At 43.6% G+C, this 23,102-nt stretch overlaps 1 protein-coding gene across 1 annotated transcript in view; it reads right to left on the bottom strand.

The window, feature by feature from the left end:
- The window catches only part of abcc3 (ATP-binding cassette, sub-family C (CFTR/MRP), member 3), a 48,379-nt gene that overhangs the window by 11,095 nt on the left and 14,182 nt on the right, over nt 1–23,102 (bottom strand). The window contains exons 2-19 of the mRNA XM_080470511.1: nt 21,863–22,039; nt 20,958–21,083; nt 17,669–17,806; nt 14,238–14,363; nt 13,939–14,000; nt 12,169–12,306; nt 9,101–9,355; nt 5,732–5,909; nt 5,479–5,640; nt 4,144–4,236; nt 3,033–3,236; nt 2,809–2,955; nt 2,247–2,334; nt 1,932–1,998; nt 1,712–1,838; nt 1,076–1,252; nt 838–1,005; nt 41–224 (exon numbers count right to left, since the gene is read on the bottom strand). Of these exons, the coding sequence (XP_080326637.1) occupies nt 41–224; nt 838–1,005; nt 1,076–1,252; nt 1,712–1,838; nt 1,932–1,998; nt 2,247–2,334; nt 2,809–2,955; nt 3,033–3,236; nt 4,144–4,236; nt 5,479–5,640; nt 5,732–5,909; nt 9,101–9,355; nt 12,169–12,306; nt 13,939–14,000; nt 14,238–14,363; nt 17,669–17,806; nt 20,958–21,083; nt 21,863–22,039 (2,617 nt within the window). The remainder of the gene's footprint in view (nt 1–40; nt 225–837; nt 1,006–1,075; nt 1,253–1,711; nt 1,839–1,931; nt 1,999–2,246; nt 2,335–2,808; nt 2,956–3,032; nt 3,237–4,143; nt 4,237–5,478; nt 5,641–5,731; nt 5,910–9,100; nt 9,356–12,168; nt 12,307–13,938; nt 14,001–14,237; nt 14,364–17,668; nt 17,807–20,957; nt 21,084–21,862; nt 22,040–23,102) is intronic.

Here is a 23,102-nt window from a genome sequence, read left to right as displayed (position 1 = left end):
GACACGGAGACACGGAGACACGGAGACACTGAGCTCTAACCGGTGGCCTCGTCCTCCTCCACCAGGTCCTCCATGGTGTAGTTCCTTAGGAACTCTGCGAAGGCCCCATTCTGCTGGAGCAGCTCCTGGTGTGAGCCCATCTCCGACACCCGGCCGTCCACCATCACTAAGATGTTGTCCACCTGGGGCAGGAAGCTGATGCCGTGCGTCACCAGGATGCGAGTCTGGAGACGATGAAATGCAAACACATTTAATCGCAAAGGACTCAAAGAGAGCCGTGTCTTGAAAATGAGAGATGAACTGAAACTACATCAACAAGAACAGTGGTGCACTTTGCTTCAAGATGGCAACTGTGAGCTGGTAACTATTAAAGGATAAGAAGTGTTACAAACAATGTTTTGGTAACTTAAGTTGAATTTCAAAAGTATTTTACAGTTTTCAAACTTGTGTTTATAACCACAGCAGTAACTCCTAGCAGTAGTACCAAAAGTGGTGGGAAATACCGTATATTCTAGACTATGACTCACACTTTTTAAAGTAATTTTTATTTGGCTTTTTATTTCTCAACATTTACAGAAACTGTGAGGAATATAACTGAAAAGTGCGGGTTAAAAGCACAATGGTTTTATTCCCTCTTTCAGCAGATGCGATTTATAATCTGGAAAATATGGTAATAACAGAAAATACGATGCTGCCGGTGATTTACATTGAAAGTTGAAGTGAAGGTGATGAGACTGAATGCTTCGACTCATTTATACTGTGAGAATAATTTACCTGGACCAAACACTAAACCAAAACCCTCTGTGGATGACAGACTTGGCTATATTGTTCCCTCACCTTGCCCTGCAGGACGCCCTCCGGACCGATCAGATTGTCAAAGATGTGTTTGGCGACGTGTGCGTCCACGGCGGACAGCGGGTCGTCCAGCAGGTACACGTCGGCGTCGCTGTACAGAGCCCGAGCCAGACTCACCCTCTGCCTCTGCCCCCCCGACAGGTTGATGCCCTGCAGGAAGCCAACGTGTCGGTTAAGATAATAAGAAAAAGGTGGACGGGGGTTCTCCTGCGGTCCATACCTTCTCTCCGATCTCCGTCATGTCTCCACCGGGGAGCACCTGGAGGTCAGGGGTCAGAGCGCAGGCGTCGAGGACGCAGCAGTATTTCTGCTCGTCATACGGCTTTCCGAACAGGATGTTGTCACGCAGGGTGGCATTCTGGATCCAGGCCTGCTGAGGAACGTAAGCCACGGAACCCTGAGGAGAAACAAGACCCAAAGTCCAATCAGGAACCCTTAAGCTCTGCAGCACTGGTCATATTTCCTCAGTTTCTCTCTGGGTATTTGTTTGTTTTGTATTTGCAATAAAAGGCTCTCTGGAAATCCCTTCATCAATTTGTGGACTTTATGTTTGAGCTGAAGAAACTTGTGTGAGTAACAGTCAATAAAATACACACACAGATAGGTCACTTGTGAAATGTTCTTTGAGTGTTTTCTTTATTTTGGCCAGTTGGGGGCAGCAGAGGCACCAGCAACGTTTGGGGTAATTGAGTAAAGCAGGTTTATGAGAGATCAAACGAGAACTTTAAAGTTGCAATTTGTAAGTTTAACACAAAAGCCTCAACGATCCCCAAATGAGAGCTGGGATTATTAAATAATGCCGCCTGATTCTCACTCAGTGGTTGACTCTTTTAAAGGAGGTGTCGTCAACTCCTACCCGAATCGAAACGTCTCCCTCCAGTTTCTCCATTTCGCCCAGCAGGGCCGAGATGAGCGAGGACTTCCCGCAGCCGACGTGTCCGACCACGGCCAGCAGGGAGCCCTGCGGCACCATCACGTTGATACTGCGGACACACAGGAGAAACTCCGGGGTTTTAAAGAAGCACACGTCAGATGCAGCGCTCACACACTCGCTCATGAGGCGTTCAGGGACGTACCTGTGTAAAACTGGAGGGTCTGCTTTGGCCCAGGTGAATTTCCCGTTGACCACGGTCACTGACAAATCTGTTGAGCAACATGTGAAAAACATTTTAACCTGGTTACAGGAAGAAAGATATTGGTTAATGGCTAAAAGATTAAAATATTAGTAATAAGTTTACACATGTGCACTACAGATATACTAGCAACCTAAACTAAGCACAAAAAGTTAGAAAACTTCTGTTTGGAAAGATTTTAAGCTGCCACATTTATCTGGGACCTGAATTGGTGGGATGAGCAATAGAGCTGAGAAGGTGGACAATGAATAACCGTACCTGTGGCTGGGTTCTTACGGTCGACTGAATCTGGATCGAGCTCATCGTGACTTAGGAAACTCTGGATTCGCTTCAGTGAGACGCTGGCCTGTGGAGAGGAGAGAACCCTGAGGAAGTCAAGGAAGTGCAGAGGAAGAAGACGAAGAAGAAGAGCTCTCGAGGAAAAGCTGAGGAGGATGAAGGGCAGAGGAGGAAGTGCATAGGAGAAGGTGGGTAGGAAGAAGTGCTGAGGAAGAGCTGAGGAAGAAGAGCAGAGGTGTAAGGTTTGAGGAGAAAAGGCTGAGGAAGAAGAGCTGAGGAAGAACAGGAGAAAGCTGAGGAAGAACTGAGGAAGAACAGAGAAGAAAGAGCCCTGGAGGAAGAGCTGAGGAAGAAGAGCAAAGGAAAAAGGGCACTGGAGGTAAAGCAGAGAAAGAGCTCTGAAGGTAAAGCAGGGGAGGAAGAGCTCTGGAGGAAGAGCAGATGAGGAAGAGCTGAGGAAGATGAGCAAAGGAGGAAGGGCAAAGGAGGAAGGGCACTGGAGGTAAAGCAGAGGAGGAAGAGAAGCAAGGAAGAGTCCCACCTGCACTATGCTGCTGATGACCTGAGGCAGCATGTTGAGAGGAAACCTCAGGATGTTGAAGAGCGACAGCGACACAAAGGCCTTCTCCGCGTCCAGGACGTTGTTCTCGTCCACGGTCACGTACACGGCGAAAGACGTCAAGGCGACCTGGAGGACCGCGAGGAACGGCTCAGACATGCAGAACAACAGCAGAACCCACGAGTGCTTCCTGTCAAGAGTGGTACCAGGAACGGCGCGCTGGTCCAGGCCATGGTGGACAGCGCTCCCAGGTACGCCGTCTTCCGCAGCACGTTGAGCTCCTTCTGCCGGATGGCCAGGACCTTCTCCTTGAAGGATTCCTCCCAGGCGTACAGCTTCAGCACCTTGATACCGTTCAGGATCTCGTTCATCAGCTTGATGCGAGCGTCTTTGTGCTGCATCTGCTCCACCTGGGTGGAGGTTTCAGAAAGAAGCCAAACAATCAATCAGCAACAACGGCACCAGAGAGGAGTCTTCTCTTGGCTCGTGCTACATTCCTGCCTGGAACAATATTCTTCACCCTCGTGTCATTATTTATATTTATTACGTTTTTTTTTGCTCTTAATCTCTCAATCATTTTGGCTGTTTGGTACAATTTTAATTTCATCAACACGATTAAGGTCAATTTAGTCTGTTAGGCACAAAAACATCACACTTATATATATAATTGCTGTCAAAATTAACACGTTCATTTAATTAATTGGTTCAAAACTTTTTAACCGTTAAAAAAATAAAATGTAATTAACGCAGCTTTGTTTACTTCCGTTGTTTGTATTTTTTTTTTTTTAAATCTCTTACCGGTGCACCCGCAGGTGCAGCCGTGCATGGGTGCAGCGCCCTGGCTACAGAGCAGCAGAATGCCAAGTGGAATAATATTAAGGCAGAAAGTTTCACTTTAAAAATTGCCTGACAGCTGTTGGAGCGAGCGCCGGTGAAAGTCCTCAGCACACCTTGTGAAGCCGAATTTAACGGCCACAGAAGTAATTCTGCAGCAAAACAGCAGGCTGCCATGTTGACTGACCAGTTGCCACCAAACTGCTGAAGCTGAAAGAATTATTTGCATTTAATTTCTCATCACTCTCTTCCCCTCGCTCTCCTGTATATGTGTGTGCACAAGTGTGCCGTTTCTCTCTCTCCCCGCCTCTTTGTGTGTATTTGATATAAGAAATATGTTTATTTATCAATTTTTTATTTTTCTTGCCAAACTTTGAGAGACACAGCATTCACTCAAGGACGTCATAAAAATAGTCTTTGAATGAAATGAGTAAATATAAATCTTCAAACATCTAAATACATTTTTCGTTTGACCTTTCATACCTGAAAAGCTCGAGTCTTCATGGCAATGACGGCGTTGAGTGGGATCAACATGACCATGATGGCCACCCCAGCCAGCACGGACGGACCAAGGTTCTGCACAACACAACCAGACAGTGAGCCGGTGAGGCTGGTGTCAAATTACAATCCGAATGTTGGCCTCAAGCGGTAAGTCCCCGAATACATCCTGTACTACAAGATGAGACTAAATGCTTCTGTGTGGAGGGATTAAAGCATTGACACATCAGCATCTTTAGATGATAGTCTTTGCCAAGACATACCATTGAGGCTGGTGTCAAATTACCAGTAAAAATCCTGAGAAGCTGGCTGAATTAAGATGAAAAAAGATTTTCAAGGTTAACTGGCTTGTTGTGAACCGGCAAGGAAGAGAAGGAACGAACAAGAGGATTTGAGAAAAAGCCTCAATCAAGTGGAGATTTCATCAGCGTGGAACAGATATGTAAAGATCCTCATTAGGGTTGGTGTCAGGTTACGAGACGAGCGCTGAGTTTTAGGGTTTTAAGGAGACAAAAAGGGTGAACGTTTTACTTTTTGGTTGCCTCACAGAACAAAACATCACATTAAAATGAGCATAAAACCATCCTAAACAGCCAGAAACAGCTAAAGAAAAAATGCCTCATCTGCCTCCAAATCAAGGACACGTCTTCAAATCAGTTATTTACTGTGATGCTCTCGACCTCACTTTAGTTCAGGAGACGCTTAAGGTTCAGTTTGGTCCGAGACGGGGCAGGCCAATTAAAAGAAAGCATCGTAACCTCTGAATAACAAGAACTCAAAAAAAATATGAATGGAGCTTCTCTCCTCAGAGCATCTCTGTGAATCTGACCTCAGCAGCAGGTCCGACGAGTCCGTCGTCTTTTCTTACTGTACAAGTATCAGCTTTCTGCTTAGAACACTCACCGGCTACTATCAATTATCTTGTAAATATAAAAGATACAGCACATATGCTCCACATAAGGTAAATGTGTTCTTGCTGTGCGGTTTGAAAATGTTGTTTAATGGCATCAGTTGTTTCTGGCATGTAGAGTTTCCCACATTGCTGCGCCCTGGATGTTCTCAAGCTTTAGATTGTGTCTTGAATATCAGGCTGTACGTTTACACTCAACCTTATTGCAGACGACTCTTTTGCCTCCAAACCGCTTGAGAAAGCAGAATCTTCCTTAGAAACGGGAACAAGCCCCGTCTCGCAGCACAAACCAAGTGAGTAATGAATAAGCGGCCCTACCCAAGAAGCCTTGCCCCAACCTTCACCTCCTATGACTTTATCACGTCTTCGCCAAAAGGTCTGGAAAATCTGTGCGTCGCTCGCGCTCGTACCTGCCAGAGAAAATACAGCGCCAGTACGATCTGAAGAGGAGCCGACCACAGCATGTTGAGGAAGGTGGTGAGGTCCATGAACCTCTGCGCGTCCACGGACATCAGGTTGACCACTTCTCCCACTGTGGACGAGCGCTTGGCGGCGTTGGTGATCACCAGGGCCTGTGGAGGAAACAAAACCCATGCGGTAGAGTCTTTCACTGCCGTCAGTTCAAAATGAGGGCGAAGCGAGCCGCTTCTCCTTCCTGCGTACCTTCCTGTAGATGGCGCCGATGATGGCGGTGCGAATGTTCATGCCGGTAACGAAACAATACTGGAAGTGATGGTGGAGGATGATGGTCTGCAGCAGGGCGGTGAAGAACATGAGGAAGGCCAGAGAGTAGCCCCACCAATCAGGAACGCCCTGCTGCTTGGTGAAGGAGATCAGCATCCTGTTGAAGTGAAGACAAACACTTGTTCATGATGGATTCTTGTCTTGTTATTACCTCAAAGCAACCGTATTTATTTCTTCTGAATTATTTTACATTAGTTTGATCTGTGCCGATATAATCCTGTTGTGAGGAAACCATCAACCCCTCCTGAGGTAAGTAGCGATGCACCATAAATTATCAACCGATATGGAGATAAATTTGTGTAATCCAATAAATTGCTGCGAAGTTGTATTAAAAGAATATGAAGCCGCCGCAGCAGCGACCGTCACCAAGGCCAGAACAACACGGAGCGCGGTTATCCCGATTCAGCAGGAATGACAGCGAAAAGCCATGAACAACAGACTAGTTGAATTCAACTGAATTCAGTCGTAGAGTTTTCGCAAGCTAACTCTACATTTGGAGCCGCGGTAAACCTCCTTCTCAGATGTGTCCCTTTGGTCACCAGACACATTCATCACATGATTGACAAGAGACAAGAACGGACTAAACCTAATTTTCACCACAGATATATGGACATCTGATGTGAGTCCGGTCAGTATGCTAGGCTTAACGGCTCAGCCGTGCCGCTCACGCAACGGGAGTCCTCTGGATCGCACATGGCGACGGTGACACGTCACGCTGTTGAAACCATGCTCGAGTTTAAGAAAAGACAAAGTTCACGTTGTGCTTGGGGATAATGCGATCCACGGCTATGGAGGAATGCGGGCTTGTAAGCTGAGGCTGTACGGCACACACTTCGCAGCTGAACGAGGTGGTGCTGAGCCGGAGAAGCATCACCGACGGTGCTTCCATCGGCAGGGAAACGGTCGGCCACTGAAAGCAGCTCTCAACTTGCCACCTCCCGTCTTTAGGATTTACAGACACAACCGGGCGCAGAAGTCATTCTTGCAGCATACGCTGTAGATTTCGAGTTACCTGCTTTTCTAAGCGCGTACTAATGGACTGTCAATGAAAACTAATTGAGACCAAAGTGAACAAAAGCTCAGCTCCAGTAATTCTCACTATTGAAGCCCTAAAACTGGTACAAGACTGTGGTAACAGATCATAGATCAAGATCACCCTCCTGCGATCTATACGTAGCCCAGTGAAAAACATCAATAAATATTTGTTCATGAGAAATAGGTTAAAAGTGAATTAAAAAGTGAATAAAATCCATGTTTTTGGTTTGTTAAAATTGTGTCTAAAAGCCCATGAGAATGTTGAAAAACGCATTTCCGTTCACTTATGTTTGTATCATAAATGTTAAACATTTGAGAGCTCTCTAAAGCCTGGCACACACTACAGGTTAATCGGGCCGGGTTTTGGCTCCCGGTCTCTTCCTCCCGAGCGTCGGGAGCAAAGGCCCGATTGTCGGATGTCGGCAAACAACATCGTGTCTGATTTTCCTGTGGTGTGGAGGGTGCCAAGAGTGATCTTGTGTCGGGTTCGATCCGCTCGGAAGGTCTCAGAAGGAGAGAGCGTAGGTAATGAACATCCCACCCTGCAGCGTGTGATGTCATGTGAACTGGGCTGAAAACAACACGGTTGCTGCAGCCAAAGCCAGGAAGTCCGTCACTTGTTAATGCCCGACTTCATTAGATTATAAGCTATTCAATTATTGGACAATATAAGCGGACCTGCACGGCACGGTGATCACTCAGTCAAGTGTGTGGTCTCCAAACCTGTGAAGGCTTGAAGAATCCTGCCGTGTGTTCCAGCCTCCACTTCATGTTAATTGGATAATAAGTGGGCTTGCAGGTGAGTGTGTGTGTAGGAGAGAAGGACACAGAGATTGATGGCCTAGTCAAGAGTTTTGAGAAGTTGTGCACTAAAGTGAGTGTAATAACTCGTGTCTACGGATTATTAGAAAAGTCATCTAGAGGAGACACATTTCCAGAACTTTAGCTCAAAGTTTCAAAGCGTTTAGACAGAAGTTAGACAAGCGAGCAGTGAGTAGACGTCGCGCTGCAGAGAGTTAAAACAGCTCGCCCTTGCGGCTTCGTCTGGCCTGTTTTGACTCGTTGTCGGATTGTTTTCGACCGGAAAACAAGACGCATCCACCAGATGGCGCTCTGAGCCACCCTGGATGCTCAGAGTTCCTCTGGCGAGGCTGGATACGGCTGGACAGGACACCTTTTCACCTGCATCCTGCTTCTTTACTCCAAATCTGTGGCTGATGGATGAGTAATCTTTTTACACCACACGTCAAGTTAACCGGCCTGCAGTGGGGTATTTGGATTTAGAGCTTTTTATTCTGCCAGCTTAGTGTGGTTCTGTTTTGAAACAGTTTCAAGTTGAAATGTATTATTATTATTATTATTATTATTATGAACAAAATTGACTTTACTACAGTTTCTGTGTGTTATTGTTACATGTAAAGGGATTTGACAAGGTTTAAAGGTCCTCGTATATAATAATCATTTATACCAAATAGTGATAAAGTTGTTTCTTAGTGTTCACAGTTAATTTGCATACCAAAAATTTATATTACAATGAGTTCATCTGAGTTAGTCCACTGAAATAAATACTGTTGAAGAGCTCAGGACAACAAAAAGGGAAGCAACAGAAAGATTGTGTGGCAATTCAATGAATTTATTTCTAATGTCTTTGTTTTGCAAAAACTGCTAGAAGACAACTTGTGTTATTTGCAGATGAACTGGTCATTGTTCTGTGAAACCCTTTGCTTTAGTTGTGATTTGATATGTCAGTACATTTGATGGACTGAGATCAATTTCATTTACAGTAACTGACCTCAGGCATAAGGTTTTAGTTTTGAGACAGGACATTTTAAATTGTTGTTTGAGAAAATACACTGTGTTATTTGTACAATTTTTAAATACTTGTATTCCCCTGGATAGCACAAACTGCAAATTATCTTATCATATTAAATAAAAAAATAGGAGCTTGTCCGTTATCGGTATCGGCCATGAGAAGCAGTATCTGTTAAAATTCTTCCCGTATCGTGCATCCCGAGTGTTGAGGAATCTTTTATCAAATGCAAACAGGAAAACCACAATATGGCCTATGTGATTTGTATAGAGATAAAGCTTTCACTGAATAGCTGCTATTACAAAAATTCCACCTCGGGGCATCACGTACGTCGTCTTATTTACATACTGAGTTTGCATTCTGAACAAGGACAGCAAGGACAGCTCCAGGGCTTAACATGCAAATGAAAAAGGAGGAACATATAACACAGTTTTAGTTGTTACCTGAGGAGCTGCGGGTTGATGAAGGTGATGACATCCTGCAGGAGCTTGAAGGCCGAGCCGATCAGAAAGTACGGCGCAAAGGTTTTGAGAAGGGCGCGCAGGAAGGACGGCTGGCGGGGGGCGGCCCTCTGATCGGCCAGCAACACTTCCACTTCCTCGGGACTGCTCTGGCCTCCGCCGCCTCCACTGGCGATGTGGTTGGTGGTGGGCGGCGGCGGCTTGGAGAACACCGCCTGGCTGGACCGGTTCTGTTCGCTGTGGGAAAAACAGTGTTCAGAGTAGAAGGATAATCTTCCATCTCATTGTGTCCAAGCTCTTATAGTTCAGTGGTCACAGACACCGATTTAATCTTGACTGGGTTTAAATAAGTAGTCGAAAGCTGTATTTGTTGACTTATGAATGGAATCCATGTTGTTTTCTGTCTCCCATTGTAATTTTTTGTTTGAAGCCACGTGTATTTTTCTTGTCAATACGAGGCGACCAGCAGTCGGTTGCTCGGGATCATCGGGTTTCTAAAGGATCTGTGGTGAAACAATGAAACTTGTTGGTTGAGTGTTACTTTCCTGATACGAGATGGCATGTCGTGGCCCAATTAATGACTGAAATGTTTAGGATTTTATTTAAATTTGTAATCCAAACAGTTTGATTCCGTGCGAATACGGAGCAAACTGTAACAGCGACGTACCAGAAATGATGTACGGCCGTCGTGAACCGCGAGAAGAATTCATTCACGTGTGCTGTTAACCCTTTAATGTAACAGTGCTTCTCTAATAAAAGTGTGCAATAAAGTGAGCTGTGATTTTTACTTGCACACATAGGTGGTTTTATTACATGAAAACAGCACCCACTAGTGGTCTTGCAGGAAAACCACATCATTTTCAGCTTTTCTGTGTGAACGGACCTTGTTTTCACAACATCTAAGAGCGACGTCTTTCTAAAACGGAAACAAAAAAAGCGATGAGTTTTCATTTGAAACGTCACGTAATCTGAGCCTTAAGCAGAAGTTGATATTTCTCCTACGGGGACCGCAGGCTGTGAAGCGTGATGTAAAGAGTGCTCCGTTTCATTCAAGGAATGTTGATCTGCAAAAACTCTATTGAAAAGGCGGCTTAAGCGACGGCGGGAGTCGGGTTCCCGCAGTGAGCTCGGCAGTGTCTCCACGAGACAGTCCGACGGGTTTGTACACCGCGGCTGAAAAGAACTAGCGGGGGTTTTCTCGGATCGCTTTACACAGCGAAACTCTGACAGGAAAAACCACGGCGCGAGGAAGAGGAAGCAGCTTGGATGGAGGTCAGAGTTCAGCAGCAGGGTGGGGTGGGGGGGGTGGAGGGGTTCCTCTTTTTGGAAAATAGCACTCAACAAATCATTGCAACGTTTATGGAGACAGTCTCTCCATAAACTCAGAGTTTCAATCCTGCTGATTTACAGAAGGCATGACTTTAGTTTCACTTCCAGACGCACAAAAATCCCGGCCCTTTAAGACAACATCCTCTCCCTTCTCCGGACCGACGTGGAAGGAAGGGCAGAGGCAGGAAGAAAAGCTGGTCACGACCGTGACTGAATCAGAGGGAATGTTTCTCATCCATCAGGTGTTTACACGCTGCTAACCTGTTTAGCATCGACGCTCTGCAGCAGTTTGCGGATTAAACGTGGCTCCAGAGCTCCAGAGCTCCGGAGCGCCGTGACTCCGGTGCAGGACGTCTGCTTTTAAAAGAATACTTCTGATGGGCCTGCTTCCAGGAAATCCAACACTACATAGTAGCTGTAATTTGACCCCAGCTTTGCCATTTTACGAGCACAGTCGAGGAACCCCACTCGGGACTATTTCATCCGACTTTTCTGGAATTAAGCGGACACACGGATGTTTCCTGAGAGCAAAGTTGGTGAATTTCTGTTTAGTTACAAATGTCCCTAAACGCCTCGTGCAAAGTTAACAAGCTTTGCTGGTAAATTCTGGGTCTGTTTAGACGAGCAGTCACTTGCAGAAACTTTCACCGAAGAGTTGCAGATTGGAGCTTCTTCTCGGTTGTTTTTGACACCCCTGCACAACAGTTTACAGATTTCCCCTCAATTCCATAACATGCAGATCACTTGTCATTGAAAACAATAAGTTAACCATCTCTTCTAATTTCAAACTACCAACAAAACCTGCGCTTGTTTTCTAGAAACGCCACGCATGCAAATCATCAGCTCGCTGAAATGAAATAAAGAATAAAAGAAGGTTTCAGTTTGAAACGAAAGTAAGGCTGCAAGGTATATCGCAAATAAATATACATTGGAATATATACATGTGTGGTATGTGTAACATTAACATATTTAAATGCTTTATTTTGGAAACGTATACAGTCACAACTGAATAAAACTTATTTGGAAGTACAGACCTGTTCCATAACTGTCTGTATTTATCACAAGTCACATTACAATACAGCCAAAGTAATGTTTAGAATTGTGATACTCAACATTATCACAGTGCTGAACATTACTGCACAACTGGGCACTTACCCCAATACTCTTGAGTATTATAGAATATTGAACTACTGCAATATTCAACACTATCGCAATACTGAACACTCTCAGAAGACGCAACACTCTCAGTACTCAACACTATCTCAATCAGTGACATTATCGCAATACTTTATATTATCGTAATACTTGACACTATCTCAATACGCGACAGAAACGTGATCGCACCGCGCGTGTTCAACAGTTTTAAAGAAAAGAATTTTTGAATGAACTGAATAAGAACAAATCTTAAGGCACAGAGGAAATGATGTAATTTAGTGTTTTATTCGTTATCACAATACTAAATACTATCGTATATCACAGAACTTCAACTTGAGGGAGAAGATATGGTCCAGTCCTGCTTTGTACTCCGTCAGCGGGGGAACCTTGTCTGGGTTTTAAAAACGTGGCTTCAGACTAGAAGTGATAACTGACTTCAATTCTCCGGTTCCCAGCTTTAACCTGACCTTTAACCCAGCTTTAGCCTCGGTATGTAAACACGGCTCGATTTCATGCGGGCTCTTCACGGGGGCGGCACTTCATCTTCAACACTTGAACAAACCTACCTCTTGGCCTTGGCTTTGGCCTGCTCCTTCTCCCACTCTCTCAAGAGTTTGGGCACCATCACCTTGGAGCTGTCGCGCTGGTTCAGCGACCACAGGTCTTTGGCCTCCAGGGGCTGTTTGTAGCCTTTAATGGCCATCCTGGGAGAACCGGAAAGGAAGACGAGTTTAAATCCATCCGCTGGATGAAGAAACCCAACCCCAGCAATTGCAACTGCTCCGCACAATCAAAATGTCATTATAAAACTCAGAACCCTTTCAGCCCGAGTCGTCCTAGTTGGATTTGTTCTCCACAAAAACAACTAATTGAGTTTCCTGGATTCACTCATCATCATCATCATCATCATCTGCAAATCTGTTTTGCTGGCACAAATAGATGCACTGCTATTATCAGGACATAAAAAAAAAAAAAATCAATTTCCTGTGTTGCAGGGCTGAAAAATAATAAAATGAGATCATAAGAAAACTGTCAATCACCTTCAACACAGTTTCACCCACTGTAAGTAATTACTGTGACACACACACAAAGGCACTGCCCTGGATTCTGTTTCAATATCATCGAGCTAAACAAGATAAAACACGCACCATTACACAAGAGCTTTTTTAAATGTTTGGACTGAGTCTGCCAAGAAAGACTCACTCCTCTTCCATCGGGGACGAGGAGTCTGCTCTTTTGTTCTGCAGCGTATCTCTGATGTAATTTGCCAGAATGACAATAAAGTCAAGAGCATGCTAACATGAACCCACATGGAAAAATATAGTGGCTTAACATGAATACTACATTGTTTTCAGTGTTTCTGCTGTGGCCGTGTAAATGTGAAACTTTTCTGAAATGAAAATTCTAAATCGAAGTCTTTTCACTTGAAACGTTGTCCCGATATGTCCTAATCCACAACATGAAACAGATTTTGTATGGATCACATATTTCTCACCATTTTACCCCATGCAGGGCACGAAACACCTTGCTTTTTTGTTTTGAAAGAAGCATCCATAATGAAAGAAACCCTTGATTTCTGCCATATTAGAACACAATTGGCTGTATTACAAGAGAAAAACCAGACAAAAAACATTGAATCAAACTCTATCTGGCTCAGTTACAGATACTCTCAATTAGGGATGTCCCGATCAGATCGGTAGATATCGCATCGGGGCCGATATTGGTGATTTGTGAGTGATTGGGAATCGGCAAATCCAGCCGATAACCCCACCGTTCTAAAAAAACAAACAAAAAAAAACAAACAAAAAAAACCTTTTTCACGTCAGCTGCTGTAAACCTGCCGTAAACTGACGTTTGTCACCTAATAACCACAACAATCATGGACTACAAGCTCCGGTCGAGCTGCAGAAGCTAGAGTGGAGTGGGGCGACAGACCTATAAAACTAGAGTTATATATAATGGTTTATGTGTTTTTGTGCAGGAGTCTACTTCTAAATGTCTATGTGGTCTGTTGTGTTTGGTGAGTCACAGCGCCACTAAAGGCATGGCATGTGCACTACATGCCCTGAAGCCTTGTGTTCAGCCGTGTTCATAGTGATTTATTTGCCACAAAATCCAGGTGAAGTTGTTAAAATGAACATAAATAAGAGATACAAGACTGCAGAGTGTATTTGGGTTTTTGTTGTTATGACTGAATAAAGTTTAAATAAGTTCTTAAGTCATTCTGAGAAGAATTTTGATGCAGCACTAATAAACTTGGGATGTATTTAATCACAATAGGTTTTTAGTTTGTATTTGGTGATCACTGACGGAGAGGCGGAGGAGCGTGAACGTACCTGGTGAACCACCAGAATGTCATAGTGGAGAGAAAACCCGCCGTTCCTTCGGGGCAGGGATTCTGAGAAGAAAAACGTGCAGGTAAAACGGGTCAAGGAGGTTAAACGAGGACATGGATGACGAACTCCTGAGAGGAACTGCTGACAAAGAAATCCAGTGTGTGTGAAGAAGTGTGTGTGACCTGGTTTCACAAGTGGGAAGCCGCCCGAGAGCAACGGCCGCTCAGAGGAGCTGAAATACAGCGTGAAGAGCGAGTGGAGCAGTGAGGTGAGGTGAGGTGAGGTGAGGAGGGACTTACCGGGTCGGTGACCACGCTGGAGAAAAGAGGCGGTTTCTCGCTGAAGCAGCAGAGGATCAGCTCGCAGACCACCAGGGCGAAGTACAAGTAGAAGGTGGTCAACCGCAGCTTGTCTGTGACTTCATTCTGAAAAGGAAAACGGACGACGGAGCCTCCATTACTGTGTCATTTGGTGCAGAGAGATTACAGTAGCTAACAGAGTAATACCACCGGTGACCTTTGGGGGCAGTGTTGAGAAGTATAGCTCAGATATGACCAGAGAAAACAAAGAAGACAATAAAAATGAGAGCAATCACAGATTTCTGACGCCTGCCACAAGGTTCATGTAGTTTTGAAGTCATCCTTAAATCCTTAAAAATTAATTCCTGATACAGAATCCGGTTCCGGATCACCTCCAAAATTTATTGGAATCTTCCATCGCCTAATATCCATCTGTGGTGAACATTTTGCCAAAATCAGTGCAGTAGTTTCGACATAGACATTATCTCTAATATATTCTTATGTTATTTCTCCCCTTATGAATATTATCCAGTAACTGTTACAACATAGAATATTAAATACTAATATGTATGTTTATTGCACTATTCCTGCTACAGCATAGTTTCCCACATGGGCTCAATAAAGTATATCTATCTTATCAATATCTACAACATCTACGGGTTCAGATGTCTCAACTAGCAAAATTCAAAACATAAAGCAACAAATAATCCATCCAGACGGAATACTGTTAGGGGTACAAATACTTATTTTAGCAGTTTTTTACCGGTTTCATTGATGCTTGGACTCAAACGTCGTCCCACAAAAAAACCGACAATGTCCACTGCCCTCTCCTGGATGTACTGATTAACAACCACACCAACGTGAACGGTAAAAGATAAATGGAGTCCAGTTATAGTGCATCTTTACACTGATTGAATTTTGTAATACCCAAAGCGCTTCACAAGGCGAGGAAAGTTCACCAATGTAGACGACTGCCATGCAAGGCGCTCAGTCCGTACATTGGGAGAAGTTTGGGGTCCAGTGTCTTGCTCAAGTACACGTTAACATGGAACTACAACCTCCTGATTGAGAGGGAACCTGCTCTACCGACTGAGCCACAGCCGCCCTCAGAAAGAAAGCATAACAACGTTTGAAACGCACATAAAAAGTCATTTAGACTCATTTCCCGGTCGATCGGCTGATCCATTCAGTTGAGTTAGGATTCCACTCTGAGCTTTCAATACATTAGCAGGCTAATTACTTTAATCTCCTCTGAAAATCTAATTCACTTTGATTCTTGGGAGATTTACTCAACATTGCTGGTTCAGAAACTAAAGCTTCTATAAAGCTCGAGTCAAACAACACTCCAAAACAATCTTTACTGTATCGACTTCTTCAACGTCTTCCAACATTCTAGAAACAGCCAGTCCTCCTGAAATGCACTGTTGTAAACACATAAGACAGTATTTTTCTAAATCTTTGTACATGGTACGTTTTCATACTGGGGCTGCACGATATTAAGAGAACTGCCCAGTAGAACGTGATCATTACTGCTGAGGCAGATGTTGTGGCTCAACATTAACCATTTAATTTTCCCATTATTTGTCAAAAATAAGTAGGAAATCTTTTTTTGTGTTTTTTTTCTTCATAGAAATAGTTTACTGTAGTAATTAGGGATGGGGCTGATCTGATCCCGTATTGGTATCGGGCTCCGTAATTCATGGATCGTAAATTTCCGATCCAACCTGCAGAGATTTCCGATCCACAGAGCCGTGTCTGAGCTTTACTGTCTGCTGAAATGACTCTACAAGTGTTTCCCTGGCGGCTGCTCTGCTCGCTGGCTGCAAAATGTGCAATGGATTTCTTTTTCTGACTGTATACTAACCTCAAGTTGCCTTTTGGGAGCATACATGCATACATTCGTACATTTCATACTTGCCTGTAGAGAGGAGTTTATTACAGCCTCAAATAAAATCACCAATAATGATAATAACAATAAAGCAAGCAGAGCTCTGGTATCGGAATAGTATCGGTATCGGCAGATATCAAAATTCTGGTATCGGGATCGGATTGGAAGTGAAAAAATGTGGATCGGTGCATCCCTAGTAGTAATGTTGGTGTTTTTGCAGTTTCCTTGGTAGTGAAACACCTCGATTATCAGATTACCCCAAACAGTTTTAATGCTGTGGTTCCATCTGCTAACTATCAACTTCCATTCATTCATTTCTATTTAAGCTCCAGCCGCCCACATGAGGAGGAATGGCTCATCTTTATTTCCTGTAATCAGGTGAAGATCAGAGCAGACGTGAGTCACTTCTGACAGTGTAAACAGTTTTTTTTTGTTTTTTTTTAATCGTTTCTGTGTGTGTGTGGGGGGGGGGGGGGGTGATGATGACAACCCGGGCAGCAGACATTCAATTCAGATTCGTCAGATTTCTTGGAGCCGTTCACTTTAATGGATTCCAGCACCAAGTAGGCGAGTCGAGAACAAAAAGGAAAAAAGCTCAGCTCCATCAATCAAGTGTCACGGAGGTGACGAAACGGCACAAAAGCAACTAATGTGGAAGAAAAGTCAAACACGCCCTATAGCCCTGTACACTCTGACACACCTGCAGGTTGGGCCGGCTCACACCGTTCTCCACACAATGCATGTGTATTTACTTTGTTTGTATTAAGCTACAGTCAAATCTTCTTCCAGTTGATGAAGACAGGCTGACATAGCATTTTGTCGAGGGATGTACGAATACTGATACCAGTACTGACACACAGCGAGCTCGCTCCCTCGGCCGACATTACGCAGTACGGAGATAGACGCTACGCTCTGCCCTACGTGTACTGTAGTAAATATCAATATTGTCCGCACTCGATGCCGCAAATTCTGTGTGAAATCCTTCATACGTCAGCGTTTCCGTCTTTACGTTGAGATGATGAACGTTTAGTAATTCTTTTGTTTGAAAACAACATTTCTCTGCCTTTGTAGTAGAAAGGGGTTTAATAGGTCACTAATCTCCGCTCCAGAAAGAAAGGAGGACTTATTTGGGGGTAATTCCCACAGATTATAGCTAGAATTCTTCACATACGTAAGCACCCAGGGGTCAGCGGTGTTTACCGATAACTGCGCGTGTCGTCGGGGGAGCGTACGTTTCATTTCCCCCATGCCAGCATGTGATTTTCTCCCTGCCTGCAGGCTGCGGGGTTTGTTGAGATAAGCAAACAGGAACAACGGTGCAACTATTGCCTCTCTGTTCTCTGCTTAGCCGTGTCCTGAGCTGACCCCTCCAAGTCATCCTCTCACTCTGAGCTCCTAAAACATCAAGGGGGGGAGGGGTCGGCCGAGCTAGCTCATCAGGTGTCTGTACATGCATATAAAGACAGAAAAACCTGAATAGTGAGAGTGGTGGGAAAGAGAGATGATTGAAGGGAGGTGAATGGAGGCAGAGGCGCAATCTCACCTGGCTGGAGGCCTGGAGGATCTTGGAGCGGAAAGGCACGATGGCACACAGCACAGACAGGAACCAGAAGATGAAGAGGACCCCTGAGGACTGCACCCCGCGTAACCTCTCGAACTGGATCAGAAACGTGGCCAGCAGCTGAGCAGGGTGGGGGGGGTGGGGGGTATTACAGAGGAGAGACTGAGTTAGATTAACCAGAGTGGAATGAAGCGAGGTCATGTAAGGTAACCGACTGGATCGAGCCGCTGTGTCGACTCTTTCCTCCCTCAAATCCCCAGTTAGACGCACGGCAGCGAGGACTTCTCTGGATTTATTTTTTACTGCCCTACAAACCCGATAGCAGACACTTGGAGGCTCGCCAATATCATGACACTACATGATTATACAAGGCTTGATTGCGGTTTTATTACTGCAGGGGTGTGAAACAAAAAGTAATTCAGGGGCGACAAACAGCACATTTTCCTCTTGAAGGGGCTGGACCAGTGAAACATTGCCATAATAACCTTTAGATTTAGAGTATCCATGATGAAAAAAAAATATGATGAATATGAAAGTGCTAAGGAGTGTCCAGAACAACCTGAATATTTGGTTTGATTGACATGTTTACAGTTGTTTTTAGTTGGTGGTGAGAACATTGTGGTTATTTATATGTAGCCTCTAGGTTGTCACGGTTTGTTGTCGTCGGCTTTTTTATATGAACAATATTGAGGAAGCATTCAACAATTTTAAATATTGCGATAATGATCTGATTTGTGATAAAACCTTAAGATGTTTTTGTTGAGAGCTCCTCTTTCAGATAAACGTCCTCTCTCTCTTGCAGTCACTGGGGCCTGTTATTCTTTCTTCTTTTTTTTTTAAATCACGTGTGCGTCTGCGACGTCTCAGAAGCAGAGAACTTTGTTGACTTTTATATTTTGGGTCGTTTCTCCTTGTTTTTTAAGCTTCTGGCTTCAGCGCTGTGCAACCATACAGTAAATACTTAGAGCTTCTTACTACTTCTTAATCACGCCGGGGTTTTTTTTTTAAACTAATTGCAAATGATCTTTGAATGTTGATGACATGATCAAGATTCATTTGTGATATATTTTACATCCCTTATGTGTTCATGCACACTCTACTGACTGTTCGGCTCAAACAAAATCTGCGCCAGTATCTGACGCTCACTGGGGTTAACTGGATATTTTTGAGTTTTGGGCGAAAGGACTCTTCAAAAACTGTATTTCAAAAAGTATCTCAGTTTATCAAGCTTTCAAAACACTAACTTCAAAATGTTTCCAATCTATTTGGAGACCTCTGAAATTTTTTGAGACGACGCTGACCTTGTTTAACTCCACTGCTGTTTCCAGTCTGCAGACCTATTTAGACTGAGGTGGTAGTGAAGCATGCTCCATTTCCTCTTTCCTTATTGAAAAACAAAAAAAGCCTCTATTGAAGTCTGCAATGCTTCGACTCTGAGAGGAAGTAAAGTTCAAAGAACGTGCAAACCGAACCAGTGTATCCAAGCTCCTTCTGGATTTAATTTCTACTGACTGGTGTAAATTGAAAAAAAAAAAAAGTCCTTTCTCCAAACAGTGATCGCAGCCAATAATAACAAGAAGCCATGAAACATCTCATTGCTGTGGAGGGAGAGCACAAATATTCCTTTCCTGTCGGTATCGGTATTTACACAGTCTGAGGTTTTCCTTACAAAATCAACCTCAGGAACAGATTTGTTAGTCAAACAGACCCACAAATACTTATGACTTGGCTTGTTGTTGAACAAACCAGCTGTGCTTGATATAAACCTTTACTAAAAGTCAAGAATGTTTTAGACACAGTGACACCGCTCAGTAATTACCTTTGGGTACTATGAAGATTCATATGAACAGGTGAAATGCACATATCGCAAAAAAACACTGGCCGAACTGCGATGAATCGTGTTTCAAAGCACAGTGATAGGGGCATTATTGTAGTGAAACTATTTGTCAGTGCACATAGAGAGTTGTCTGTCTGTATTTCAATCCGTCTGTCCAAAGTCAGAGTTGTCAATGTGTAAAGGTATTTGTCATTGTGAACCTGAATCTGCAAAGGTCATCTCGTAATTTGTCTGTCTGTAATTAGCTTTTTAAATGTGTAAAAAATCTACAATTCTGCAATGACAGGATTCGAAGCTGTAATGCCAACGTATTGACAACTATTTGTACGCACTGACAAATCCTATTACGTGTACAATTTCTAATACAGACGAGCAGATTCTTTACACATTTATAAACCTAATTACCGACAGACAAATTACAAGACGACATTTGCAGATTCAGGTTCACATTGACAAATTCTTTTACACGTTGACGACTTTGGACAGACGGATTGAAATACAGACAAGACAACTTTCCATACGCACTGACATAGTTTTGCTACAATAATGCCCACATAACTGTGCATCATACAAGACATGTCAACATATTTGGCCAATCGGATGGAGTCCTGGAGCCCCAGAGCACCGCCCACCAGGTAGATCTGAGCCGTGTTGACAAATCTTTAGGTGGAAACAGTAAAGTTTCATTCAGTTTTGACAGGCAAGATGCAACTTTGTGCAAGGAAATGTCCAATAACATTGAAAGATGACATTCATTCACTAACAATTACTACACTATCGTCAGCATACACTGTGATTTCTTGCATAATGACACTGAGTGGACATGTCTCAAAAAGAAAGAGCTTAAAAGAGTTTGAATGTTTCCGTCCTACGTATATGCATGGTTCTATGACAAAAACACAGTACCAACTAGTGGCCTGACATGCAAACTACATCATTTTCTAAAAACGTTGCCATTTGTAACTAAAAACAATGGCATTTTTCAGTATAAACAGGGCCAACAGAACACGTACTTGCAGATGCAGTGTTGTAAGAATCTGATGAGTTAATAGAATAGTTGATAAATGATGGTTTGTAGAGACCCATCACATAATTATGTCAAAGCTAAGAGCCTCTGAAAAGTGAATGAATAAACTGCTGAATGTGTCGGCTGTTAAAATATAACACCTGTTCATTATCAGCGTTTATTAAAAGTTGTGTCTTCCCCTGTGTCCATGGAGATGGAGTCAGCGTTTTCAAAAAGTTGCACGATTGTCATGTAAACGGAAACCCCAAACGTCAGGAAAAGATTTTACATGCACTCACAGAGAACATTAGCCCGGATGTGTATATGTAAACACAAGGGCATTTCTATAATAGATGCTTTGGATCAGAGGAGGAAGCGGAAGAAGAGGAGGTGGAGGAAGAGTTATTACATCACCACAGTTCTCTCACCATGGTCATTCCGAGCACTAGTGGGGTGATGAAGAAGATGGGCGGCTGGGTGTGGCCATGTCGCAGCTCATGGAACGTGTAGAAGAGGTCGGACCAGCAGACGATCCACAGGAGAAGGCCGAACGCCTGAGGAGGCGGCAAAAACACAGAGATCAACCAACCAATCAAGTTTTTCAGAGAATTCTAACCCCTTTTAGAGGTTTTTAATAAATGTATAATATATATTGTGAAATACTAAGTCACTTACAAACTGACTATAAATGGCATGTCTTGGTGTTTATTCATACTGTTACAGAAAACCAAAATAAGACAACCAATAGTATTTAACAGCACCCAAGGGTGAAAAAACAAACAAACACTTAATTTACAAGAATTCCAATGAATACCCCACGAATGATCTTAGTGTAACACTAACGGTCTTTATTCAAGCAGCTCATTTTTTGTGTGAGGGTAAAATCCTTGGGGAGATGGACATGGGTGAACAGGTTCATGGGACTTACATTGGTTTGTCATTTTAAGTGCATTTCAGGAGAGTTTCAGTCTTTAATATCAGCTTCTGATAATGAAGCGAATATGCACAGATTGGATGGGAAAGAGTTCCTGAACTCAGCAGGTGCCTCAGAAACGTAATATAAGGTGTTTGGTTACTGATATGCACCACCTTGGCCTGAAAACACAGCTGTAAACTGATGTGACAACATGTGGCTGTCCTTGAGGATTGCAGAAAATACTCACTGACCCTTTGCTGGGTGCTTACTGACGGTGGGATCAAGAGGAGGTGGAATGCATCTCGTGCAGAACACTTAAAGCCTAATTTATACTCCATCCACAAAGGCTATGCGTAGCCACGAACTACCTCTGTGTAGCCGAACTCTCTCATGAACACAGATAAGGAGAGGCATTACCGTTTTGAACCTGTTCATGTTGGACATCATGATGTAGCCTTTGTTGTTCCTCTTGAGATAGAAGATGTAAACAGCGCTGACCACCCACAGGTAGATGCACGGCAGCCATGACAGGACGGTCAGCTGGAAACACAGTGGGAGGTCGGGCTGATCGGAGTGGAGCGTCTCATTGGCTATCTGCAGGGAAAACACAAGAAAACAAAGAGCGGGACGTCAGTCTCTCAGCAATTCAAAATTACGCTGATGTGGACTCCTCCTGACACGTTGCCGAAACATAATTTGGACTGAGAAGTCTGCCAGGCTCTGAATGGACAAAAAATAACACCAACACAGTCAAAGATTACTAGCCTCACAAGCAAAGAGGGAAGTTACAGTGGCCTAAGTATTGGACTCACATAGTGGCCGAATGATGATGCTTATGTAAAAATATATGAGTATGCGTCAACAGACTTTCTTCTCAAAATGTGTATTTTACATCATTTTCAGTAAGTAACTAAGGTGTGACAAATGAGAAGTTGCTTTATCCTCACAATCTGGATCTTAAATGGGGGAAAAACTGCCAATCCCAAGTTTCAAAAACTGCAATTTGGGATGATAGAATTTGAGAATAACATTTCTGAATTGGATTCTCCTTTCTAGATCAGTGGTTCTCAACAGAGGGTCCTTCAGTAGAGAACCAGAGATCATGCAGGGCTTTTGTCTGCTCTGGGGTGAGGAAATTTGAATTGTCAAATTTGGATTGCCGTTACGTTTGACTCTGAAATATAAAACTACCAAGTCCACAGAGAATATGTACTGGGAGTGATGACACCCTGGAGGCCGCCATTGTTGTTATTGTCCATCTACTCACGCATGTGCAGAAGAACTACTTACTAAAATCAGGGTGCGTATATCTGAATCTAATGATGTCATCACCAAGCTTGTGAAAAAGCCCAATAACGAGCCCCTCGTTTCAATCAGGTGTGCTGCAACTGGGAGAGAGCTAAAACATGCAGGAGATCTTGAGGACCGAGGTTGGACATCCCTGCTCTAGAAAATACTGTGATCTTGTATGAAATGTACCTGTGTGCTTGCATAAAAACCATCTTTGTCTCTATGTGGTGAATATATTATTTCTTTGCTACCAAAGAACAATGACCAACCCATCTAAAGGATATCCGGAGGACAGCGGCAGAATAAACATGAATCATTGAGAGTCGCACCGCTCCGGTTATCAGCCTCTCCTGGACAAACAGGGGTT

The sequence above is a fragment of the Lipophrys pholis genome (genome assembly GCF_963383615.2).
Source record: "Lipophrys pholis genome assembly, chromosome: 1".
NCBI lineage: Eukaryota > Metazoa > Chordata > Actinopteri > Blenniiformes > Blenniidae > Lipophrys > Lipophrys pholis.
This window is presented reverse-complemented; position numbering and strand designations above follow the sequence as displayed.